This window comes from Syngnathoides biaculeatus, chromosome 9, assembly GCF_019802595.1.
Source record: "Syngnathoides biaculeatus isolate LvHL_M chromosome 9, ASM1980259v1, whole genome shotgun sequence".
NCBI lineage: Eukaryota > Metazoa > Chordata > Actinopteri > Syngnathiformes > Syngnathidae > Syngnathoides > Syngnathoides biaculeatus.
This window is the reverse complement of record NC_084648.1, coordinates 22,032,203-22,060,173: the sequence shown is the minus strand read 5'-3', so window position 1 is coordinate 22,060,173 and position 27,971 is coordinate 22,032,203. Positions and strand designations below refer to the sequence as shown.

Here is a 27,971-nt window from a genome sequence, read left to right as displayed (position 1 = left end):
GATGCCCTGGTAGGTGGTAGGTGCTACACGCATACTCGTGATGTTTTTAATATATATACGGTATATTTCCTTCTTAAAAGTAATTTGACATTTACAGACAGTAAACAGACAGCAAACGCACAACACACATTCATACGTTTGTATCCTAAACTGTAGATGAAAAGCCTGTCACTGGCGGCCGATTTCGATTGGCGGCTGAATTGGATGTACATATACATGTAGACCTATCAAACACCGTTAGTCTTGTAATATAAAACACAGCAAACACATACGTGTAAAAATAGCGGTAGGAGGATATGGTCAAAGTGCAATACTAGGCTTAAACTTACCACTTATGAAGTGATCGCTGCACACACGACTTGAAACTGGGACGAGTGAGATCTGCACGCGAAATATTACTGAGCCACTTCGCTTGCCATTTGCTCGACATTACTTCTGTTTGGGGTCCTTGGTGCGTAATTATTTTCGGAAATCGGAAAAACCGTCTGTTCCCTTCTTTGCTGAACTTGTTATAGTAGGCAATAACACAACACGTGTGCACCATTGTCTCAGATATCAAAAAGCGTCTTATGTAATCTTATGTAACCAGCGAAATGAGACCTCCCAATATGGCGGCCAGAAAAAAATTCTAAACGGATGTGACGTCACCCATAGAGGGCTGTGACTGACGTCACTGCCGAGCATGAGCATTAATTGTCCGCCATATTGAAAGACAAACCCCCGGGAAGTTCGAGTACGTGTAGATGTAATCAATCTGTTTTTATATAGTTTTGTCACCGTTTCTTCGCTTGAAATTTGATGTCCATGATCTACCAAAGAATGGCAGGCCCTTCTGCGAAGTGTAAACATGTTGACACCCTGCGAGCTGTCGAAAGGAATCGTTACAAGGAGAAACTTGCTCTGATTGATGGAGTTGACCCATACGAGTTACCCAAACAGGAATGGAAAACATATGTGACTTTCTATCCCGCTGTAATTTACTCTGACATTGTGAACTATTTTATCTTCACTCCAAGTGTTTGTACCATGGATGACCTGAAAGCTTACAAGAGCATGGATGCATACAATAAGTTTGTGTGTGGCTGGGTTCGCGATGTGGGAGCTGTTGTCAGAAATGGATGCCACCGAGTCAGCGGAAAGGTCAGTGTTTACATTTCATGTTATCTATATTTCCATATATTGTGACCTTTCTCAGTTTAATGTAGACGTTTCCACTACAGCTTTTTAGCAAATTCTATTATTTAATTCATGTAAATTGAAATGTACGTAATATTTGTTAGACCAGGAGTAATTGAATGATCATTTGCAACTTATAATTTGACAGTTAAGTAACTCTATGCAGTAAAATTAGTATAATTAATTTCTTTTCATGTTTCTGTCTCTTTGTACCACATATATTTTCAAAATCATATTTGAAATATAAATTTCTCTCGCCTACATTCTTTTGTGAAATTTTCATTTGCTGCAGTAATAAGTTATATTAATTCAATGTGCATGATGCTTAATACATGTATTCATGCATGTATGTTAAAAACTCCAAGACTATCTTTATAGGTTCTCCATTCCCAAGCATTGATTGAAAGCCCCTTAGGCCTTGGGTGATTTCTAGACAAAGTGGGAAAAGTGTTGCTGCACATTGCAACTGGAGAAGCTTGTTCACATCTTGCAGCACTGCTAGCATCCTAAGGCTCACCAATCTGTAGTCCTTCTCAAAAGTAGTCAATACAAAAAAAACATTCCAAAATGAAAAAAATCCCTATCTACCGACCTTAGTTTTCTTAATCTATGTTACTGGAAAAACAGCATTATTTTTGCCTGGCCTTTTCACAATGTTTTCACCATATAAATGTGCTGTACCCAATGTTATGTAAGTTCAAAAACAAACAAACCAATTGTACTTCAAAATTTTGTGTCATTCTCTATCTAACATGTCAGGCTGATATATACCCTGAAAAGTGTGTTTAGTTCTACTTGTAACAGTTACCGACTGTATTTGAAACAAAAATGTGTATGCATATATATACACTGTATGTACAAATTTACATGAATTGCAATAAATTCCTCAAAAATGTAACAGATTTCTTTGTTTTCAATTTAGAACCGTTGATACTATCTTTGAATGTCAAAATGTCACTCCCAATGTTCAAGGAAAGCAAAGTCCATTATCTTAAGCTTATAAACCATGCACGGGTAACTACAGTCATGCCAATATAATTCCACAAAGACATGAAATTTAAGAATGCTCCTCACATCATTTTATGAATAAAGGGCCACTTTTATTTCAATTCGCTGTACAGAGGGATTATTCCACTCATTTCCGTATGGTTGTTTGTTGGTTGCAACCCAGTCTGGATTAGTGGAATCATAGTTCTTTTACCGCCTGATGCACCGTGCCACTGTACTATACTATACTATTTGTTTTTACTATCTGCAGCCCATTGGAGAGTACAATATTGTGCAACCTGTCGACCGGTCCCAAGCCTGGATAAATGCAGAGGGTTGTGTCAGGAAGGGCATCTGGCGTAAAACTGTGCCAAACATATATGAGCGTTCATCATACGAGTTCCATAACGGTTAGGCCATGGCCCAGTCTTCCTATGCCCGTCCCCGGGACTGTTAATCTGCAAGGTGTAGGTAAAAATAAATATAATGTAGGTCGAAGACAAAAAAAGAGGAGGAAAGCGACTTAGTCAGCAAAAGAAGAAGAGAAATGCAGAGACCCCACAGCTGCGTGTAGGGACTATGACAGGATAAGCTCAGGAGTTAGTTGACATGATGATTAGGAGAAAGGTTGATATATTGTGCAACCAAGAGGGGAAGTGGAAAGGGAGTAAGACTGGAAGTCTTGGTGCAGGGTTTCAATTATTTTATCGTTTAGTAGATGGGAAGAGAAATGGAGTTGGTTATTTTAAAAGAAGAGCTGGTTAAGAATGTCTTGAAGGTGAAAAGAGTATCAGATCGAGTGATGAGGATGAAATTTGAAATTGAGAGTATTATGTATAATTTGATAGTGGCTATGCCCCACAGGTAGGATGTGACCTGGAGTTGAAAGAGAAATTTTGGAAAGAACTAGACAAAGTATTCCTGAGTGGTGCAGATTTCAATGGACATGGTGGTGAGGGAAACAGGAGCGATAAGTAAGTACGGCATTCAGCAAAGGAACTTTGAAGGGCAGATGGTGGTGGACTTTGCAAAAATGATGGAATTGGCAGTGGTGAACACTTATTTCCAGAAGAGACAGGAACATAGAGTGACCTGCAAGATTAGAAGTAGAAGCACGCAGGTGAAATTATATTTTGTGCAGAGAATGTTATCTGAAGGAGTTTACTGATTGTAAGGTAGTGGTGGGGGAGAGTGTAGCTCGACAGCATAGGATGGTGGAGTGTAGGATGACTCTGATAGCGGGTAGAAAGATTAAGAAAACAAAGGTAGAGCAGAGAATCAGGTGGTGGGAGTTGAGAAAGGAAGAATGTTGTGAGGCCTTTTGGAAAGAGTTGAGACAAGCTCTAGATGAACAGGAAACGCTCCCAGAAAACTGGAATACTACTGCCAAGGTTTTCAGAGAGACAGGCAGGAGAGTACTTGAGGTGTCTTCTGGTAGGAAAGGGGAGAAGGAGACTTGGTGGTGGAACCCCAAAATACAGGAAGTCATCTAAGGAAAGAGATTAGCGAAGAAGTGTGACACAGAAAGGACTGAGGAGAGGTGAAAGGAATGCATTGAGATGCGTCGTAGGGCAAAGGAAGAGGTGGCGAAGGCTAAAGAGGCATATGACGACATGTACACCAGGTTGGATACGAATGAAAGAGAAAAAGGATCTCACAGGTTGATGGAAAGGATGTGCAGCAAATAAAAGTGATTGAGGATAGCGATGGAAATATGTTGACTGCTGCCAGTAGTGTGCTAAGTCGATGGAAAGAGTACTTTGAGAAGTTAATGAATGAATAAAATGGGAAAGACGGTAGAGTAGAAGAGGCAAGTGTGAAAGACCGGCAAGTGGAAATGATTAGTTAGGGGGAAGTTAGAAAGGCACTGAACAGAATGAAAACTGGAAAGAGTTGGTCCTGATGGTCCAGTGGAGTTTTTGATCAACTTATTCAAGCGGGAGACAAGATCCCAGAAGAATGGAGGAAAATTGTGCTAGTCCCCATTTTTAAGAACAAAGGCAATGTTCAGAGCTGTGGAAACCATAGAGGAATAAAGATGATGAGCCACACAATGAAATCATGGGAAAGAGTAGTGGAGGCTAGACTCAGGACAGATGTAAGTATCTTCGAGCAACAGTATGGTTTCATTCCTAGAAAGAGTACCACTGATGCATTATTTGCCTTGAGGATGCTCGTGGGAAAGTACAGAGAAGGTCAGAAGGAGCTACATTGTGTCTTTGTGGATCTAGAGAAAGCTTATGACAGAGTACCAAGAGAGGAACTGTGGTACTGAATGCGCAGGTCTGGTGTGGCGTTGAAATATGTTAGAATAGTTCAGGACATGTATGATGGCAGCAGAACAACGGTGATATGTGCCGTCGGTGTGTCAAAAGAATTTAAGGTCGAGGTAGGACTGCATCAGGGTTCCGCGCTGAGCCCCTTCCTGTTTGCGGTAGTAATGGATAGGCTGACAGATGAGGTTAGACTGGAATTCCTTTGGACCATGATGTTCGCAGATGATCTTGTGATCTGCAGTAAAAGCAGGCAGCAGGCGGAGGAACAATTAGAAATATGGAGGCACTGGAAAGGAGAGGAATGAAGATTAGCCGAAGTAAAACAGAATATAAATGCATGAATATAAGAGTGAAGCTCCAGGGAGAAGAGATAGCGAGGGTAGGCAACTTCAAAAACTTGGGGTCAACAATACAGAGCAATGGAGAGTGTGGTAATAAAGTGAAGAAACAGGTCCAAGCGGAGTGGAACAGTTGGCGGAAGGTGTCTGGTGTTCTATGTGACAGAAGAGTATCCACCATGATGAAGGGTAAAGTTTATAAAACAGTGGTGAGGCCGGCCATGATGTATGGATTAGAAACGGTGGCTCTGCAGAAACAACAGGAAGCAGAACTCGCGGTAGCAGAAATGAACATGCTGGGGTTCTCGCTTGGTGTGAACAGGTTGGATAGAATTAGAAATGAGCTCATTAGAGGGACAGCCAAAGTTGGATGTTTTGGAGACAAGGTGAGGGAGAGCAGACTTCGATGGTTTGGACATGTTCAGAGGCGAGAGAGTGAGTATATTGGTAGAAGTGTGCTGCAGATGAAGCTGCCAGGCAAAAGAGCGAGAGGAAGACCAAAAAAAAGTTGACAGATGTTGTCAGGGACATGGGGACAGTGGGTGTTTGAGAGGAAGATGCACGAAATAGTCTTAGATGGAAAAAGATGACACGCTGTGGCGACTCCTAACAGGACAAGTTGAAAGAAAAAGAAGCAGAACTTAATGAAACTTAATACATCATATTCACATTTCAATAAGTTGTTGAAAAGATGATATTAAAACAAGTCCCCATCCTAAAATATTTCATAATTTAATTAATGTAACTCAGTACAGCATTTAACAATACCCATATTATTCAGAGCACACCAGAAAAAATGTTTCAAAACAGTTTCAGAACAGTATTAATTTAACATCATTATATGTGGAAGCATGTTTTCCTGTTTAGTATCGGTTTCAATGTTCACATGTGCCAACACACCATGCAGCCATACATAAGCCACCATTATCTGGGCTTGCAGATCTAGGTCACCTGTTGACTTAAATTTATCACTCAACTCACAAAAAACACTTACCAGTGACAAAATCATCTGAGCAGACACGATACTGGGACAGATTAACCGTGTTTACATCTGCTCTGGACAATGCAACCCTCACCCCTAACCACAGCACAGAAGTTAACCATACCTGGAGGCTGGTTGGTTTGTGCAAGTTTGAAAAAATAATGGGGTCACTGGTGCATGGAGATACTGATGCTGGTACACTTGTTTGTTGTTGTTGTAGCCAGGCAATCACATTGTTCAGTTGACTTCTAGTTCCAGGAAGGCAACCACTTCCTTTTCGACAGGTCCATTACGGTCAGTGTAGTGGAGCCGCTGCGCAGTTGATGATGTTGCGTGTCGTAAGGGCCCTGTCCACATTTCGGGCAGAGGTTGACGATCGTATTGTTGACACGGGCCATATAGTGATTGAGCATCCGACCCTCCAAGCAATCACTACACTTGTCTTCCAATATGGCGCGACGCCTATAATTCACCTGTCGCTGGCCTCGATAGACGGCTTGTGAGATGATGATGGGGAATTGTTGGCAGAAATAACCGTGTGTCACTTCTATCCTCCTGTGTGCCAAAGATTCGTGACACCAGAATCCAGAGGGCCAAGAGTACATAGGATTTAGATGGTCTACATCAGGGATGGGCAAACTTTTTGGCTTGTGTGCCACATTGACTTTTAAAATTTGACAGATGGGCCGGGTCAGCACAAGATACAATACATATAAAAAACTGCATTTGTTAACAGTACATATGAAACATATACAGAAAAAAGCATTGAAGTATTAACATACTTTTTAATGAGAACAGTGTTGTTGATCACACATTTTAGCCAGTGCATCGAAGTCTGGTGGTATTTCTGTTATGGCAATTCTCAGAACAGATCTGAGGTGTTCATCCCTCATCTGGGATCTGTGGGGTGCTTTGTTGGTGTTCATCACACTAAAAGTCTATTCACACACATATGCAGAGCCAAATAACACCAGCATCCTCTGTGCCATCTTCTGAATGTTTGGACATTTGGCTGCACTTAATGAAGCATAAAACTCATTCAGTTTCAGGGAGTTGAACTTGTCCTTTAACACCATGTCACATTGGAGATCAATCGGTTCCAACTGCAACTCCTGTGGCGCGGTTTCCGGGTCGTGTGAGAAGGGACATGACACCAGCTGAAGTGCCCTGTCAATTTTTCCAAAATCACAAAACCGACAGCAAAATTCCTCATGCATGTCATCCAGTGTTTTTTCCTATATATTTTCACGTCGCGGGGCCTCTTTTAACGTAGCCAGTGTGGGGAAATGAGCAATTGACTTGTCTGACATTTGCTTCGAAAATAAAACCATCTTGGTTTTGAAGGCTCAAATGTTTGCTTGCATTTCATGATAAACTGGTGTTTCCCTTGTAGCTTCACATTCCGCTCGTTCACGTGTGTCAATATGTCCACAGAAAAACCTAAATCACAAAGCCAATCTGTGTCATTCAGCTCAGGAAAATTGTCAGTATTCTCTAGTAGCTCTAAAAATAAAATAATATCCTGTTTGAGCTCCCACACACGTTGACATACTTTTCCCAAACTTAACCAGCGGACATTAGCATGGTAAAGTAAGTCCGTGTGATCAGCATCAGTTTCTTCAAGAAAATGAATAAACTGATGATGGTGAAGTCCCCTTGCTCGAATAAAGTTAACGAATTTCACAACCGGCTTCACTACGTGGTCAAGCTGCAACACGGATTTAACAGTCCTTCTTGGTGAATTATGCAGTGTAAAAAATTACCTCCCGCTCAGGGTTGTCCTCTTTCACCTTGTCCTTAATTCTCTTGAGCTTCCCAACGTTTTTTCCTGTCAGATTTGGTGATCCATCAGTGGTAACGTTGACGAGCGTACTCCACGGTAACTTGTGCTTCTGTATGACCGCTGACACGCTGTTAAATTAATCCTCTCCACGTGTTTTTCCTTTCAGGGATTCCATATCCAGAAACTCCTCCGTTATCTCGAAATTCTCATTAATCCCTCTCGTAAAAATTAAAAGTTGAGCGGTGTCCTTTATATCATGGCTTTCGTCCAGTGCCAAAGAATCTAATGTAAATGACTTTTTTATTTGGCATGAAAGTTCAGTGTTTACTTGCTGTCTCTACCATGCACTCTTTAAGAAACTCCCCTTTGGAGAAAGGCTTGCCGGCTTTAGCTAGTTTGAATGCCAGTAGATAACTTGTTTTCGTGCTTGCTTCTTGGATGGAAGTTGCTCAAATAAAGGTATTTTGCTGAGCCTGCAAGCTAGCTACCAACCAACCAACCCGTCAGCGGTAGCCGTACGTTCTTGTGTTGAAAGGTTGCTGGCGTAATTAGCATGCTTGGTAAAGTGACGGCTGATGTATTCTTTTAAAACTGCAACGGTTTCTTAGCAAATAAGACATACAGCCTTGGACCGGACTTTAGTGAAAAAGTACTTTAGACGTCCATTCTTTGTTAAACACCCGGCACTCACTGTCGACTTTTCTTTTCTTTGACATTGCTGTAGATGGGTTCTGATCTGACCAGTAGAAGAAGAGCGATAACTGGAAATGGCTCGGGCACCGTAAAATCAAGACACTGCGCCACCTGGTGTTGAAATGCTTGTCATTACGAGTCAAATGAAATAAATGCATTCACATCAAATCTTAATTCTGTACAAATCTTTGACGGTCCGGATTAAAAAGACCAACGGGCTGGATGTGACCCACGGACCGTAGGTTGCACACCCCTGGTCTACATCCTGATTTTTTTCTCTGTGTAAATATTGATGTATATGTTTGTATATGAAGTAAACATCCACCACAGAACTAAAATCGTAACATTTTTATTAAACTGTATGGTTACATTGTGTATAAATATGTTTCGCTCGTAGCATTTTTTCTTAATGCTTATTTGGTCTTTCAATAAGAGTACTTTGAGAACACCTGAGGTTTAAATAATTATGACAGTATAATATCTGCTGTCGACAAATCTTGATGTTGTGCTAAATCTTGGGCTTTGTCAGGATCAGCATCTGCTGGTTTGATGTCAACCTCTTGTGCAGGAGATCGTTCCTGCAACATCTGTAAATAAGATGGAAAAATAATGTTTTAGTTTATAAAATAAGAAAAAGTGTATGAATAAAGCAAGGGTTTATTTCATGGTGCGCAAATTATTTTTGATAAGTTGCAAACTGATCTATTCTGTGAGAGACTAGTATGTAATACTGGATGTTTTAATGCTACGTAGTATTTTATTAAAACTAAAAACCCTGCACAAATACATGAATAAACAAAAGGATTGTATCCATCTATCCATTTTCTTAGCCACTTATCCTCACAAGGGTCACAGGAGTACTGGAGTCTATCCCAGCTGTCAACGAGAAACATTAAATAACCCGACTATTAATGGTTTGCCTCTTTTTTGGCAGGGAAATCAGATTGACCCAACCAGTTAATGATATGACTTTATTACTGACAGGATGAAGAACAAATTAACTCTGCAAAGTCACTAATAGACAAGTTCTCTGATGCATTAGGTTTAAAATTAGATAAATTAAAATTTTAAATTTTATGTTTGTACGAAACATAAGTAAAAACCTTATGTGACATGCCCGTAAAAACCTATGTTCAGTATCTTTGTGTTAAATGTGAAATGTATAAATATGAAGGAACATCAACATCTTAATTTCTCCTCGAGAATACATAAAAACAAAACCAATTTTGAATTTATAGCTTCAAAGAGATCCATCAATGTTGGTCTTCTTCCTTTTCTTTTGGCTTGTCCTGTTAGGTCTCGCCACAGCGTGTCATCTTTTTCCATCTAAGCCTATCTCATGCATCCTCCTCTGGAACACCCACTGTCCTCACGTCCTCCCTCACAACATCCGTGAACCTTTTCTTTGGCCTTCCTCTCAGTCTTTTGCCTGGCAGCTCCATCTTCAGCACCCTTTTACCAATAACCTCACTCTCTTGCCTCTGAACATGTCCAAACCATCGAAGTCTGCTCTCGCTCACCTTGTCTCCAAAACGTCCAACTTTGGCTGTCCCTCTAATGAGCTCATGTCTAATCCTATCCAACCTGTTCACACCAAGCGAGAACCTCAGCTACCTTCAGTTGTACTTCCTGTTGTTTCTTCAGAGCCACCGTCTCTAATCCGTACATCATGCCCGGGCTCACCGCTGTTTTATAAACTTTGCCCTTCATCATGGCGGATACTCTTCTGTCACATAGAACACCAGACACTTTCCGCCAATTGTTCCACCCCGCTTGGACCGATTTCTTCACTTCCTTAACACACTCTCCATTGCTCTGTATTGTTGACCCCAAGTATTTGAAGTCATCCACCTTCGCTATCTCTTCTACCTGGAGGTTCACTCTTCCTCCTCCGCCCCTCTCATTCACGCACATACATTTTGTTTTACTATGACTAATCTTCATTCCTCTCCTTTCCAGTGCGTATATCCATCTTTCTAAGTGTTCCTTGCTTTCACTGCAGATCACAATATCATCTGCGAACATCATGGTCCAAGGGGAATTCAGTCTAACCTCGTCTGTCAGCCTATCCATAACTATCCCAAACAGGAAGGGGCTCAGCAGTCCCACCTCTACCTTAAATTCTTCTGACACACCAATGGCACATCTCACCTCTGTTCTGCTACCCTCATACATGTCCTGTACTATTCTAACATATTTCTCTGCCACACCAGACTTGCACATGCAGTACCACAGTTCCTCTCTTGGTACTCTGTCATAGGCTTTCTCTAGATCTACAAAGATACAATGTAGCTCCTTCTGACCTACTCTGTACTTTCCCACGAGCATCCTCAAGGCAAATATTGCATCTGTGCATTTCTAGGCATGAAACTATACTATTGTAAAGACCAAGAAGAAGACCAAAGAGAAGGCTGATGGATGCTGTGATGGAAAACGTGAGGAAGCCAACAAAGACTGAGATTTTTTTTGCTTAACCCATGAACATACCCCTTGTGAGTGGTTTCTGTGCCATGTTCTCTATAAGACTGTTAACCTTAACAACTCTGGCTGCACGTGTTCTGACAACATGCCCCTCAGACCCTGAATTTTGTGCTGGTGCTTGTCTCAATTAAGATGTTATGTTCTGCCCCACTCCTGTTCCAAACACTGTTTTTAGACTCATGATAATCTGTTGTGGGTGACCTAGAAACTACATTGGAGTCAAGTGAGTCTCTCAGAGGTAAATCATCCTCCCTTTGTCCTGTGATTCCACTGCCTGCAGAATTATCCAGGATACCTGCGCATAACAACTGATCAGATTCCCAGGTTGCAGATTGTGACATCTCATCCCCCTCTTCTGACTCTTTACCATCCCCCAGTGACTCACAGTAGACATTTGATGACACGCATAACCATTAGTGGGTCCAGTTCTCTCAGATTTCCTCCGGCAGAACTCTTAAGTCATCAAGTGGCTGAGCCTGGGAATCACTGATCTCATCTGCGGTGGCTGAATTGGGTTCTGTCCTGATTTGCTCAGGGGTTAGTAAAAAGCTCACATCCAATATCAAGTTCCGATGCACCACCTTAGTCTTTCCGCTCTCATCTTTGATTTTTTGAGTTTGGCGGTTACAGTCTGTCACTGTATAGATTCTGGCTTCCCACTTATCCCCCAACTTCCTTTTTCCTCTCTCTGCTTTGTTGGCAAGCAAAACTCTATCCCTCACATTTAGGCAGATGCCCCTGACCTTTTTGTTGTAACCATCAGATTTATGCTGCTGCTCTTTTATTGTATGCTGCTGAGCAATGCAAGCAGCTTCATGAAGGCTTGCCATCAGTTCCAGGAACACACAGATACTATTCTGTCTTACATCAAAAACTGTATAGACACTGTGACTGAAAATAGACGGATCCAGGTTTTTCCCAATCAAAAACCCTGGATGACACAAGAGACTAAGGCACTCCTGAGACATCGCAACGCCAAATTCAGGTCAGGGGACAAGGCACAATACAGTGCCGCTAGAGCCGACTTAAAGAAGGGCATCAGAATGGCCAAGGTGGCCTACATAAGAAATATCGAGGAGTGCTTCACAGAAAAAAACTCCCCAAAAATGTGGGAGGGATTACAACACGTCACAAACTACAACAGTAAGATCAAGATGTGCGCCAGAAACACAGACGACTCCAGGGCAGAGAAACTAAACCATTTCTTTGCCCATTTTTAGATGGACAGCTCAAACCCAGGCTCATTACAACCACATCCCACCAGCAGCACACGGACGCTTCAAGAACATGAAGTGAGAGGTGTGATCAGGACTGTAAATACCAGGAAGGCTGCTGGCCCAGACGGAGTGCTGGGTTAAGGTACTGAAAACCTGTTCTGGTCAGCTGATGGGTGTCTTCACAAAAATCTTCAACAGATATCTGCAGCAATCAACCATTCCCTCCTGCCTGAAATCTGCAACAATCATCCCCATCAAAAAGAAAGCAGCCATTGACAGCCTAAATGATTACAGGCCTATTCCACTCACCTGTGATGCGATGAAGTGCTTGAGAGGCCACTTGCATGCCACATAAGGGGCTCACTTACTCCCTCACTCGACCCGTACCAGTTTGCCTACAGAGGAAACCAGTCTACTGAGGATGCTGTCACAATAGCTCTCCACACTGCACTGAGCCACCTGGAATGCCAAGGGAACTACATCAGGATGCTCTTCATAGACTTTAGTTAAGCATTTAATACCATCCTCCCACGTATTTTGGTTGACAAACTCTCCCTCTTTGGACTCCTTCCATCTGCTGCTGGATCAAAGACTTCTTCATAACCTGTCCACAGTCTGTCAGACTTGGCCTACACCTCTCTTCCTCAATCACCTCAGTACCAGGTCCCCAAGGTTGTGTACTGAGGCCTCTGCTATACTCTCTGTACACACGACTACATACCAGTCCATCCCAGCAACTCCATTATCAAGTTTGCTGATGACACCACTGTGATCGGGCTCATCTCAGAAGGACATGAGTATGCCTATAGAGACGAGATTAGTAAATTGTCAAAGTATTGTTCTGCAAACAACCTGACACTGAACACCACAAAGACGAAGGAAATCATCCTGGACGTCCGGAAGTGCGGCACCGACCCGGTCCCACTGGTCATCAATGGGGAGTGTGTGGCGTGTCCACTCCTTCAAAATCTTGGGAGTCGACACCACGGACAAACTCCCTTGGACTGTAAATACCACTGTGGTGGTGAAAAGGGCCCAGCAGCGACTCAACTTCCTGAGAGTGCTCAGAAAGAACAACTTCGAAGCTAAGCTGCTGCAGGCCTTCTACTGAACCACCGTGGAGAGCATCTTCACTTACTGTATCATATTGTGGTATGCTGGATGCACAGCAGCGGACAGGAAAGCTCTGCAGAGTGGTCAACAGCGCCAGAAGATTGCTGCCTGCTCTCTGCCATCCCTAGAGGACATTGCCCCCGTTATCACAGCAGAGCCACAAATATGTTAAAGGACTCTTCACATCCTGGTCATCACCTGCCCTCTGGAAGGCGGTAAAGGTCGCACAAAACACGGACAAGTAGATTTAAGGACAGCTTTTTCCCCAGAGCCATCAACTCCTTGAACTCAAACCACTGAAATAACAGTACTGTCATGGAATATTTTGCAACTGCACTTTTGTGCATTTATTTATTTATTTTAGCAACAACCCGCTACAACTGCACTTTTGTGCATTTATTTATTTATTTTAGCAACAACCCGCCTTGATGTTTATCCATTGTTTTTGTTTTTAACCTAAGATGTTCTTTGATTTCTTTTCTATTTTATTGCACCTAGTGGAGAAGCACTCATCATTTCATTGTATGCACAGCATAGATATGACAATAAAGGGTTTTGATTTTGACTTCTAACGAACAATAGACTCCTGGACAGTACGCATGACAGTATGTGGCGAACTCAGGAGGACCCATGCCAGGCGAAGTAACTACTTCAGAGGTGTCCAGACACCGGTGGCTGGTGTGGGGGAGAGCCTCCTTTCTCCTCCAGCACACGGCCAAACAAACCTCCCTGCCTGCTCCACCTCCACAGCGGCGATGAACAACGCCCGTGTACATAGACACATTTAGCACCCTTGACTTACATGTACGTAAGGATTTGCGAGTTTGGACCCTACACGTGTTCACAAGTCGAGGAAGATATGACCAATGATTAGAAAAAGTTAACAGCAAATGGATTTATTTCAAAGGAATGTGCAGTGCAGACGTCCGGGTCTTATCGAAGTGTCTGCCGCACACGAGATTCTGGCAGGATAGCCAAAGAAGAAGACAAGAGCTGCCCAGTAACACAAGGTTTTTATATGTATGGCTCCATGGTAGAAGCCCCCTTGCAGTCAGATCCTGGGCCAGGATGGTAACTTTCCGCTCCTTATCTGGTGTCGTTCCTCTCCACGGGAATGCCTGGGAGAGGAGTATGGCGCCAGCTGGTTTTCTGCGACAAAGATCAAGGACAACCACCGGCTCCACAACACATCCTTGTCTGATTAGCAAATAGGCAACACTTTATCCGTCGATTAAATGTACAAGGTCATATTTAAGCAAATAATGAAAGTGCAATAAAAGTAAAATAGTCTTCAGTACTATTATGACATGCATCTTTTGTTATGTTCTGAGAGGATTACTCGTTGGACGCCGATGGAGCTTTTTATTCATCCTGCTGCAAACGAACAAGTAAACGGACACTACCGATATGACGCAGATCTATGACACAGACAAAGCTTTTTATTATTTCTGCTTTCGGAGAAGTTTTTTGAGTTTGGCGACTATATGTCTAGTTAGGTCGTGTTACACGCTACTAAACTGTCTTTGTACTTCTATTTTATTGTTTTGTGTTGTATTGTGTGTGATTAATATGTCTTAAGCGCAATACAAGTGCTTTGTTATATGTTGCCGGTTTAAATTCACACGTAACATATGCTATAAACTGAGAGACAAATTCGTCCCCCACAATTATTATTTTTAAGTAGCTCTATACACACCACCTGCCTGTCATTTAGAACCCACAAAGCTCTCATCCTTGGCACCTGTGCAATCCATTTGTCACGACGAACCGGGTGTTTTGTAAAAGTGTGAAGAGTTACTCCATCCTCCCGAATATTCGAGCAAAATTCAGCAATACGACGAGCCAGCTTGGCGAACACGATGAAAAAAACAAGTACTTTTTTTCTGGTACATTGTACCGGTATCTTCTTCTTTTCCTTTCGGCTTGTCCCGTTAGGGGTCGCCACAGCGTGTCATCTTTTGCCATCTTAGCCTATCTCCTGCATCTTCCTCTCTAACCCCAACTGCCCTCATGTCTTCCCTCACCACATCCATAAACCTTCTCTTTGGTCTTCCTCTCGCTCTTTTGCCTGGGAGCTCCATCGTCAGCATCCTTCTACCAATATACTCACTCTCTCGCCTCTGAACATGTCCAAACCATCGAAGTCTGCTCTCTCGAATCTTGTCTCCAAAACATCCAGCTTTGGCTGTCCCTCTAATGAGCTCATTTCTAATCCTATCCAACCTGGTCACTCCGAGCGAGAACCTCAACATCTTCATTTCTGCCACCTCCAGTTCAGATTCCTGTTGTTTCTTCAGTGCCACTGTCTCTAATCCGTACATCATGGCCGGCCTCACCACTGTTTTGTAAACTTTGCCCTTCATCCTAGCAGACACTCTTCTGTCACATAACACACCAGACACCTTTCGCCAGCTGTTCCAACCTGCTTGGACCCGTTTCTTCACTTCCTGACCACACTCTCCATTGCTCTGTATTGTTGACCCCAAGTATTTGAAGTCGTCGACCCTCGCTATCTCTTCTCCCTGTAGCCTCACTCTTCCCCCTCTACTTTTCTCATTCACGCACATATATTCTGTTTTACTTCGGCTAATCTTCATTCCTCTCCTTTCCAGTGCATGTCTCCATCTTTCCAATTGTTCCTCTGCATGCTCCCTGCTTTCACTGCATATGACAATATCATCTGCGAACATCATGGTCCAAGGGGATTCCAGTCTAACCTCATCTGTCAGCCTATCCATTACCACTGCAAACAGGAAGGGGCTCAGAGCTGATCCCTGATGCAGTCCCACCTCCACCTTAAATTCCTCTGTCACACCTAAGGCACACCTCACCATTGTTCTGCTGCCATCATACATGTCCTGTACTATTTTAACATACTTCTCTGCCACACCAGACTTACGCATGCAGTACCACAGTTCCTCTCTTGGTACTCTGTCATAGGCTTTCTCTAGATCCACAAAGACACAATGTAGCTCCTTCTGACCTTCTCTGTACTTTTCCACGAGCATCCTCAAGGCAAATAATGCATCTGTGGTACTCTTTCTAGGCATGAAACCATACTGTTGCTCGCAGATACTTACTTCTGACCTGAGTCTAGCCTCCACTACTCTTTCCCATAACTTCATTGTGTGGCTCATCAACTTTATTCCTCTATAGTTCCCACAGCTCTGAACATCCCCTTTGTTCTTAAAAATGGGAACTAGAACACTTTTCCTCCATTCTTCAGGCATCTTTTCGCCCGCTAGTATTCTGTTGAATAAGTTGGTCAAAAACTCCACAGCCATCTCTCCAAATTGCTTCCATACCTCTACCGGTATGTCATCAGGACCAACTGCCTTCCCATTTTTCATCCTTTGTTATGCCTTTCTGACTTCCCCCTTAGTAATCATTTCCACTTCCTGGTCCTTCACTCTTGCCTCTTCAACTCTTCCTTCTCTCTCATTTTCTTCATTCATCAACTTCTCAAAGTATTCTTTCCATCTATTTAGCACACTACCGGCACCAGTCAACACATTTCCATCTCTATCCTTAATCAGCCTAACCTGCTGCACATCCTTCCCATCTCTATCCCTCTGTCTGGCCAACCTGTAGAGATCCTTTTCTCCTTCTTTCGTGTCCAACCTGGTGTACATGTCTTCATATGCCTCTTGTTTAGCCTTTGCCACCTCTACCTTTGCCCTACGTCGCATCTCGATGTACTCCTTTCGCCTCTCCTCAGTCCTCTCAGTATCCCACTTCTTCTTCGCTAATCTCTTTCCTTGTATGACTCCCTGTATTATGGGGTTCCACCACCAAGTCTCCTTCTCCCCTTTCCTACCAGATGACACACCAAGTACTCTCCTGCCTGTCTCTCTGATCATCTTGGCTGTCGTCGTCCAGTCTTCCAGGAGCTTCGGTTGTCCATCGAGAGCCTGTCTCACCTCTTTCCGGAAGGCCGCACAACATTCTTCCTTTCTCAGCTTCCACCACATGGTTCTCTGCTCTACCTTTGTCTTCTTAATCTTCCTACCCACCACCAGAATCATCCTACATACTACCATCCTATGCTGTCGAGCTACACTCTCCCCTACCACTACTTTACAGTCAGTAACCTCCTTCAGATTACATCGTCTGCACAAAATATAATCTACCTGCGTGGTTCTACCGCCGCTCTTGTAGGTCACTATATGTTCCTCCCTCTTTTGGAAATAAGTGTTCACTACAGCCATCTCCATCCTTTTTGCAAAGTCCACCACCATCTGCCCTTCAAAGTTCCTTTCCTGGATGCCGTACTTACCCATCACTTCTTCATCGCCCCAGTTTCCTTTACCAATATGTCCATTACAATCTGCACCAATCACAACTCTCTCGCTGTCTGGGATGCTCAGAACTACTTCATCTAGTTCCTTCCAGAATTTCTCTTTCAACTCTAGGTCACATCCTACCTGTGGTGCATAGCCGCTAACCACATTATACATAACACCCTCAATTTCAAATTTTAGTCTCATCACTCGATCTGATACTCTTTTCACCTCCAAGACATTCTTAGCCAGCTCTTCCTTTAAAATAACCCCTACTCCATTTCTCTTCCCATCTACTCCGTGGTAGAATAATTTAAACCCTGCTCCCAAACTTCTAGCCTTACTACCTTTCCACCTGCTCTCTCGGATGCACAGAATATCAACCTTTCTCTTAATCATCATGTCAACCAACTCCTGAGCTTTTCCTGTCATAGTCCCAACATTCAAAGTCCCTACACTCAGTTGTAGGCTCTTTGCATTCCTTTTTTTCTTCTGACGCTGGATCCGGTTTCCTCCTCTTCTTTGTCTTCGACATTGTACATTGTACCGGTATAAACCCATATAAACACTCGACCATAAAAAAACGTCACTTCCCGGTTATTCTCCAACGCAAATACCTTTAGAGGATTTTCATGGCGGGAGATGCAAAAATCCATATACGACATCATGACGTGTGGCGAAAAAACAGATTGGTCCATTCCATCCTAAAAATCATGCTTTACGTTCAGTAGACCTTGACATTCCCCTTTCTTGGAATGTATGGACTACTTGGGCTATTCCCAACATCTGGTGACATTATCTGGTCAATACACATATGGAATTATAGTTAGTGAAGACTATTTTAGTTTCATTGTACTTTCATTATTTGCTTAAATATGACCTTAGACCTTACTTAATCAACAGTGTTGCCCATTTGCTAATCAGAAAAGGATGTGTTGTGGAGCCAGTGGTTTTCCTTGATCTTTATACGCAGAAAACCGGCTGGCGCCATCCTCCTCTCCCAGGTGTTGCCGTGGAGACGAATGACACCCGATAAGGAGCGGAAAGTTACCGTCCGGCCCAGGACCCGACTGTGGTGTGTGTGTGTGTGTGTGGGGGGGGGTTCAGCCAGTTTTACCATGGACACATACATATAAAAACCTTGTGTTACTGAGCAGCTTTTGTCTTCTTTGGCTATCCTGCCAGAAGACACACGTCTCGTGTGCGGCAGATACCTAGATAAGACCCGGACGTCTGTATTGCACATTTCTTTGTAACAAATCCATTTGCCTTTTTCTAATCATTGGTCATATCTTCCTCGACTCGTGAACACGCGTCCAAACTCGCAAATCCCTACATTAGGAAGAATAATGGTGACATCTTAAATGTTTATTTCAGCTGTTGTATACATTTAATTAGGGTTAGCCAAAATTAAGATTGACTTGTGGGAAATATGTTTAATCATGGTAACAGCATTTGTCTGCTCAGTAAACGCTCTACTGATCAGAAATTACCTATAATAACTATAAAAGGCAGTCAGTATTCAGTCTTTGTACAATGACATAAAACTAATCTTAGCTTGTCACAAACATCTTTTGAGATTTTTATTTCGACCATGCAACAACCTCTTAGTTCAGACATTGGATGACCTTCTCCTCTATCATACAGTACACAGCAACGTGTGACAGGTCAGAGATGAAGGTGTTGCAGGCTTGGATACTGATGTTTTTGCAGCCTCTTATATCCAGAAGAGTCAAAGAGGATATGCGCTTCAGGTAGGACATACACCCATCGCTCAGCTGATAACAACCTGTTTGGCACACAAACAGAAGCCATTCAAATGTTTGGTCAGTTTCCTTGTTTATTACTCAAGCTATAGTAATTAGTATTGATCATGTAATTAAAAAAAAGTCCACTTGATCCTACTAAAGTGTTTTTCAAGATGGTACGAATTGCAAACCAGTAGATGTGTCCGCACCACTACAAACAGAACTAAAAATGAATAAATACAAAAATGTTACACAGTTTAGTTATCCTGAGATTGTCTCTCTTCCCAAGATGTAAATGAAGATGCATTACTCAGTTGTGCACTGTCTGTAATTACCTTCTCATTTAATAACTGCCACACAGCTAATGTCTCATATTTAACAGGTGCACAGAGTATTTGACTTTACTGAGATGGCAGATCTGATAATGTAGCCCTATGGGGGCACAAGCCAGTGCAATCTATAGGCCGTTCCCAGGCCCGAATAAATGCATAAGCTTGCGTCAGGAAGGGCTTCCTTCTTAAAACTTTGCCAAACAAATACGCTAATTTATGGACTATAAGATGCATTTGATTATAAGCCGCACCCAGTCCATTTTTAATGGAAAAACCATTTTGTACATACATAAGCCGCACCTGTCTATAAGCTGCATGTGCCCACATTGAAAGACGAGATATTTACAAAGAAAGGCGGTACACAGAAAAGAGTTTTCAAAGTTTTAATAATATAAGATTATAAGAAGAAGAAGAAGAAGAATATACGAATAATATACTGGGTGGGACTTATAATCAGGTCCGTTTTATAGTCCATAAATTACAATATTTGTTTGGCAAAGTTTTAAGATGGATGCCCTTCCTGACGCAACCTTCTGCCTTTATCCGGACTTGGGACCGGCCTACAGATTGCACTGGCTTGCGCCCCCATAGGGCTGCATTATTGTTTAACAATTACACCGCTTAAATTATGCATCTATTCCATATTAGACACACTGGTCAAATGAGCATAAGGTAGTAACAACCTAATTATACAATGACCAGCTAATGCACACTGAATACAATAATGGCAGAACTTGGAAAAAGTCCCAGCCATTACGACAAAGACCTTGTTCCTGATTATGCAGGATATGTCCAAGATGCAACGCTTGAAGTCCTCATTCATTAGAAACATGGCACAACATGAGTGAGAATGAGCACAAAACCAGCGAGTTTTTTTTCTCATCCTGTTCGGTTAGGTAACGCAGAATGGAGCATCTGTATCCCTTTTATGCTAGAACTGTTTTACTGTGTCACAAAAGAGTTTTTAAGCTTTGGCTGTAGTTTCTTAGTATAACAGAAGTGTGAGAATTAGAGTCCATCAGTTGAACAGAATAAAGTTTCTAGAGGGGAGTGAGAAACAAAGACAAAAGGCAAACCATGAATTGTAAAATGGAAAATGAATGAATATGAAAATGAAAAATATGAGTGTTGCAAGGGTCTGTTCCTGTGAGGGAAGGACAGGACAAGAAGCATGCAAGAGCCAAGGTCGTGACCCCAGCTGTAAAACTAAAGTGTGGTGGGATTGAGTAAGTGCATTATAAAAGTCTGTAGGACAAATGAAAGTAACGGGATACCCAAGCAATTCACATATTCATAAGTTATTTGTTGCAATGGGTGAGTGGCCCCACACCCAGTGAAAGAGTCCCAGGGGTGTGTTCCTGCGAACAGATAAGTGAATTGACTTTACATGCACAAAGACTGACAGATGTTTCCTGGAACTGCTTATCAACATCGGGCGTGTAAGATTTAACTTTAATCTTGATACATGACGGCGAGCTGACATCTGATTAAATGTAGTTCGTGTTTAAAGGTTATGGAAGGTCCTCAATGCACCTTTTTGCTAAGATTATACAGGTTTTTATGCAGAATTCGAAATCTGAAATCCGTTATGAAGGAAACATTTTTATTTTTCGATGATCGGCAAAAAATGATCGCACATAGCTGGATTCACTTAAAAAAGACGACGACAGAGCGGAAATACCCGACAAGGGCCATGACCTCAGTGCCGGTGAGAACATCATGGCGCCCATCAACTCCAATGCGAGAACGACGATGGATTTCCCAGTAATTCGAGCGATGAACATGAATCTGAAGGGTCCCAAGAAGATGATGAAGAATACAAGCTTTATAAAGGCGTTAAAGTTTAGCAGTTTGAGCCAGTTAGACAGCACACACGTTCAAAATACCTGGTGATGAAGGTGGCAACCCAGTAGTCAGACCGAGCTAGGAGGACATGCTCATTTTGGAAACACAGGACTGGTAAGCATTGTGTGAAGTTGTTGTTTTGTTTATTTAGCCATTAACTGATAAATAGTAATGGCGTCGATATCCTCAATGAATATATGAAGTTTTCTGTTTTGTTTTGAAATTATGCAAACGCCGCGTATTTAGGGAATTGGTACCAACAACCGTGACAACTATTTTGTGTGTACAGCGCTTGTTTATTATTGCACCAAAACACACAGAAGCTGAGAATGTAGCCCACAGTCTAAGGTGGTATATTTTCACAAAGAAGGATTTTAATGAACGAAATCCATTTAAAATGTTGCCACATTAATTTGAGAGCAACCTAGACAGTAGCCAGAGCTGTCCAAATCCCATTTTAATCACAATTTTCCCAAGATGTCATGAGCAATACGTAAAACTTTATCCTGAAAACTTTAAATAGCTGCCTTGTGGATATGTTTTGCATTAAATGCTTAAAATAGAAATGTAAGTGGGGTGGATGGCTCTGTTTACTGGAGTGATATATGTCTTTGAGCTGTAAGTTTGTGAATTTGAACAGATTTTTATTTATTATTTTTTTATTATATCCACAGGTGTGCATGTCTGCCAACCCGAGAACTCATCCTGCCCAAAGAAAGAACTCATACCAGCCCGGCAGTGGGAACGTATTCGGCTCGAAGAAAGAACTCAGCCTCCACGACGTAAGGTGGAAGGTCGAGTAAGAGCTCATCCTGCCCGAAGTGGAATGACGACATGTACGCCTGCCTCATACTTCCCGACACTAGGACAACGTGTGCACCTGCTTCAACCTCCCCAACATAAGATTCCTCGACCTGTGGGACTGCCATCCGACGGACCTCCAAGCAAGTTACATCGTGTCTCAGCAACGAGAAATTAAGACTGTGATCTCACCGGTAAAGCAAGCAAACACCAAGGAGAGTCCAGTTAAACTAACAACAAGTAAACATTTAAACAAGGTAAATGTTAAGAAGGTTTAGCTCATCATCTGCTTATAAGGGTCTCTATAAGTGCTAAGAGTGAAGTTTCCCGGTTGTGTGTACACAATAACTAGCAAGTTGTTTCTGATTTCATCATATTTGTTATTATTTATCCAAAGGTCATTTTTGATGCTGCTATGGTAACAAGATGGTGTAATTAATTGCAAGTGAAAACAAGTTCATTTGTGCTCCAAGAAATTTTTTTTTTCTGACATATTGAGACACTATGAAATTTGTTGGTAAAACATAAGGTTAAAGAGGTTGATTTATTAGTAATTACCATTTCCATTTTGAAGTATATACTAAGAAGTAACCTTTATGCTAAAACAAGTCAAAGGTCCACTGTCATGAAATGCATGATTTTTAGTACATTATTAATGAAAAAACGGCAGCCAGTATGGACTCATCCATTTTTTCCCACCACAAAACATGATTTTGACGTATACGTCTTTTTGTAACTCCCGCCATGAAAATCCTCTTGAGGGATTTGTTTTTGAGAAGAAGCAGGAAATGACGTACAGGGCAGTAGCACACTCAAGTGGTCTCGTCTGTTTATACTAGTTCTCCCTCACGGAAGGTAGCTCGTTGTTCCTTCGTGTAAGCTAAAATGCTGGCTCATTGTGTTGGATATTGCTCAAACACTCGGGATTGCTCTTCATACTTTTCCAAAATACCCAGTTCGTCATGAAAAATGGATTGCACAGGTGCAAAGGGCGAGAGCTTCGTGGGTTCCAAATAACAGGTAGGTGTGTATACAGCTACTAAAAAAAAAACAATAGTTGGGGTGGGGGGTGGGGCGCGTAATCCGTAAATCAGGGGTGCTAAATGTGTCGATGTGCGCATCGGAAGTCTTCAGTGCAGCAGGTGCGGAAGGATGGTCTCCGTAGGCCCTGTGGATCGCCACCAGCCTTGTGGATCGCCGCCGGCCTTGTCAACATGGCTTCGGCCGCGGTGCCTCGACCTCCGCCGCGGAGGTGGATCGGACAGGGAGGCGGTTTGACCGCGGCTTCATCGTCATCGGTCGCGGGTGGCGTTGTTTATATCACTGCCGCGCAGAAGTGGATCAGCCGGGGAGGTGGTTTGGGTGCATGCGGTTTGGCCGTGATCCGCATATCATCTAAATATGGCTCGAAACGATAGGGTAATATTGCCCCAGTCACTCAGTTGTAAGATGTTCTCCAAAAAGAGCTTCCGTGTCAGAAGGGGCGTGTTCGTCTCCTATAGTAGGTGGCACAGCATGTTTTCAATGGCGGATGTCCCACTGTGACGTCACGGACAGAAGATTCAGCCAATATGGCGACCTCTTGGATGTCGAATGAGACTTCTTCAACTTTGCGCATGGATGACGCGCACTCCACTCATATTTATTTTAGAATGTTTATAGGGATGACACTTGACCACTACCTACATAAATATGGCTTTCTATCTTGATAATGCTGAAGTTATAGCAGTACACTAGTCATATCAAGATCTTAATGATGCTAATTTGAATGCTAATTCATTAGAAAAGAATGAAATTGGCATTGAAACACAAGCTGCTGCTCAAGAGGAACTAAGAAGTCAGAGAGCTAGAACAGTTACTGAAAAAGGCCAAGAAAGAAAATCAAGAAGGCTTTTGAAAGGTTTCACAACTGCCGACAAGAAGAGGAAGTCTCTTGTGAAGGACGCTAAAATAGCATATGATGGAACCCTCCCCAATGAGATACTACAAGACCAAATGACTAAAATACACAATGCTTCATCATAAGTGAAAGAAGCATATGAAGCACTTCGCCAACATAAGACACCTGATGGAGAGACTCGCCATCGAGTAGACACATGTGATGCTCTCACCAAACTGATCTTGCAATGGGATCTGATCAGAAAGACTGATTCAATATTCTTATCTGCAGCCTCCCAAAGATTAAATGTGAACTCAAAGGTAGTAGGTCAACAGTAAGTTCAAGCTTAAAATCAGGACTTTCAAGTCAGTATTTTGTAAAGATACAAGAAGCTGTAGCAGAGTTAGCTGCAACTCAGCCACTTTCCATGTACTGCAAGAAATGGAGCGTAACAAACAAAAGCTTGAAATGCTGGAAAATGAAAACAGAGTAAAACTTGCTTTCAGGAAGCTGAAAATGCTGCTAGGCTAAAAACTCTAGAACATAAGCGAATGCAAATACACCATTTAGAGGTAGTTAAGAACATGAATCCAGTGAAAGCTAGACTGCAGAGTGGCTTCATGAATCTGAGCACAAGAAATCTGCAACTAAAGTAAGAGATCTTACAGTGAAATTGAGACCACAACTAGTTCACGTTTAACCTTCTGTGTTAAACCTAAATGCCTCAAAAGGGAGCTGCCTTCTGCCAATCAAGAACACAGGACTGCATAACTAGCCAGTGCAATTGCAGAAGCAATCAACGGAAAACGTCTGCCTGTGCCAGAGCCGGCAGTGTTCATCGGAGACCCACTAAATTACAAGGACTGGAAAATGTAATTTCAAACTCTGATCAGCAGGAAGAACATTCCAGTGAATGAAAACGTCTACTACCTACCCAAATATGAAATAAAAATAAGATCTACTTCTCAAGCATGCAGCCTCTCGCAATCGACGGGGGTGGGGAGGCTGCCTTTTTTTTAGAATGACCAATGATGAAATAGAATGACTAAGTCACAAAGACCTACCCACTACAAAAATGCAAAACATTTATTTTAAAGTATATTGAGGATTCTTTGTGAAAATGTATGTTTGTGTGCTTTGCATAATTGCATGAGCCAATATTACACAACATAATTAGCTTTAAACATTTTTTTGTAACTATCTGAGTTCACATGATGATCACTAAACACCATACGAACGAAAATGCACACCTGGGCTGTGTCACTCACGTCAGTGGATTCGTCCAACTGCAGCGAAAAACACAATCTCCAATGTCCTTCTACAATCAGCCATGGCTTCACAGCACTGTTCTCCTTTTCAGCTGCAGAGATTTTATTGAAGATAATATTTCCGCCTTATTTTTAAAAGATCGGAACAACGAGTCAGCTATGCCTCTTTATGTGTGATGTGATGAACCCGGAAACGATGCTTCGGTGACAGCTGTGCAGCCAATTGGGATTTTATTTCGTTCACTTTTCTCATTCTCAGCTTCCTTTTCACCGGAATGTCGGTGTTGTATTTTCCATCAACAGTTCGAAAATGCCATTCCACTTTTCACTATACTGGCAGATGAGGCAAACACACTTCTAAAATGACATTGTGGAAAAAAAGTCCGCCTGCCATTCCGTATGAAAGTGATACGTTTTTGTCTTCTTTATTGCAGCATCCATACTCATGTTTCTTAAGATTTCTTAAGGGAGAGCTTAAAATGGAAGGGAGGGGGGGGGGGTGGCTGACAGCATGTTTTCCTGTACTGTCGGTGTTTGCACATGTGCGGTGAGCTAAAGTAAAAAAAAAAAAAAAAGGGCTGATGTCTTTTTTTTTGGCAACCCGTCACGATCGATCAACGCATTGAGGACCCCTGCTTTATATTTTCATACTAGAAACGTACTTACCCACATACTATTTTAACTTTAACTTTACCATAGACTAGTTAGTATGTGATTTGTGTACCTTATGTGCTGATTGTTTATTTGATTGCTTTTATTTGACTATGTCCAGCCCCTTGGGGGAACAACCCTGTGCAACCTGTAGGCCGGTCCCAAGCCTGGATAAATGCAGAGGAAGGCCAACCAGGGTAAAACTGCCAAACATATATGAGTGTTCATCAAACGAATTCCATAACGGATAGGTCGTGGCCCGGGCTAACTACACACACCGGCACTGTTAAACTGCAAGGCGTAGGTAGAAATTCAGATAATGTGGGTCGAAGACAAAAAAGAGGACGAAAGTGGCTTGGTTAGCAGAAGAAGAAGAAGAGAATTGCACAGACCACACAGCTATGTGTAGGGACTTTGAATGCTGGGACTGACAGGAAAACCTCAGGAGTGAGTTGACATGATGATTAGGAGAAAGGTTGAAATCTTGTGCATCCAAGAGAGTAAGTGGAAAGGGAGTAAGGCTAGAAATTTAGGAGCAGGGTTTAAATTATTTTACATTGGAGTAGATGGGAAGAGAAATGGAGTAGGGGTTATTTTAAAAGAAGAGCTGGCTAAGAATGTCTTGGCGGTGAAAAGAGTATCAGATCAAGTGATGAGGCTGTAATTTGAAATTGAGGGTATTATGTATATTAGCGGCTATGCCCCACAGGTAGGACGTGACCAAAACAGTTTGCCGTCAACGACTCTAGGTCAGTCTGGCATGCATTAAAATCATTAACCAACTACAAAGCAACGTTCTCCCCAAGTGGAGAATAGTAGGCTAGCCGACGACCTGAAAATCTTTGGGAGCAGATTCAAAAAGGACACTTTCACACACCACCGACTATTTCAACACCTCTGACTTCTGCATTGACCATCCACAAACAGGCCTGTGAGACATCTTCAAACAAAGATTAACAAAGCAGCGGGCTCAGACCTTGTGTGCCCAATCGGCTTTAAAGTCTGGGCGGACCAACTTGCTTCAGTCTTCACAAAGATCTTTAGCAGATTTCGGGAACTGTGCGAAATACCATTCTGTTTCAAACGTTCCACCATCATCCAGGTCCCAAGAAACCTGCAATCTTGGGTCTGAATGAATACAGGCTTGCCGCCTTGACGTCTGTCTTCATGAAGTTCTCTGAAAGCCTTATGCTGGAACACCTAATGAGCATCACAGATGCCCTGCCGGACCTATAACAGTTTGCTACCGAGCAAACAGGTCACCAGATGACACAGTGAACGTATGACTGCACTTCACCCTAGAACACCTAGACAGCGTAAGGACCTAAGCAAGGATCCTGTTTGTGGATTTCACCACTGTGTTCACTACCATTATCCCTGAAATCTTCTCCCCCAAGCTTGTCCAGATCACGGTCTCGCCTGCCATCTGCCAGTGGATATACAACTTCCTAACGGGCAGGACACAACAGGTGAGGCTGGGGAACATCACATTATCCACATGCACCATCAGCACTGGGACACACCAAGGTTGTGTCCTCACCCTGCTGCTCTTCTCTCTATATACAAACAACTGTACCTCAACACACCCAGCTGTCAAATTCCTGAAGTTTGCAGATGAGACCACAGTCATCACCCTCATCAAAGACAGTGACAAGTCTGTGTAATGACAGGAATTAGAGAGGCTGGAGCTTTGGTGTAGCTGACACAACCTGGAGCTAAACACACTAAAGACTGTAGAGAGAATTATGTACTTCAGGATACATCCTTCCCCACAGGTGCTTTTTACACTGTGCAACTGTACTGTGTCAACCTTCGAGACCTTCAAGTTCCTCAGAATTACAGTCTCAGGAGCTGAAGTGGGAGACCAACATCAACACCATCCTCAAAGAGGCCCAGCAGAGTATGTACTTCCTGCGGCTCCTAAAGAAGCATGTCCTGCCACGATAGCTACTGAGACAGTTTTACACAACATTCTTCAAATCTATATTGTGTACCTCTACACAGTCTGGTTTGGTGCTGGCACAAAAAAAGGACAAACTCCAACTGCAACGGACAATCAAAAGTTCTGAAGGGATTGTCTAAACCCCTCGTCCCACCCTCGGGGACTTGGACACAACCTGA

The 27,971-nt window shown here is 42.6% G+C and overlaps 1 protein-coding gene across 5 annotated transcripts in view; it reads right to left on the bottom strand.

Annotated features, from left to right (window-relative positions):
* Positions 1 to 8,568: 8,568 nt before the first annotated feature.
* The window catches only part of kdm2aa (lysine (K)-specific demethylase 2Aa), a 170,403-nt gene continuing 151,000 nt past the window's right edge, over positions 8,569 to 27,971 (bottom strand). For 4 of the 5 annotated variants that reach the window (XM_061831211.1, XM_061831210.1, XM_061831213.1 and 1 more), the window contains 2 exons: positions 18,931 to 19,115; positions 8,569 to 8,822 (listed from right to left, as the gene is read on the bottom strand). In XM_061831211.1, the coding sequence (XP_061687195.1) occupies positions 18,934 to 19,115 (182 nt within the window). In that variant the 3' untranslated portion in view covers positions 8,569 to 8,822; positions 18,931 to 18,933. Of the gene's footprint in view, positions 8,823 to 13,071; positions 13,171 to 18,930; positions 19,116 to 27,971 lie in introns of all 5 variants that reach the window. The other variant, XR_009796597.1, reaches the window with a different exon arrangement.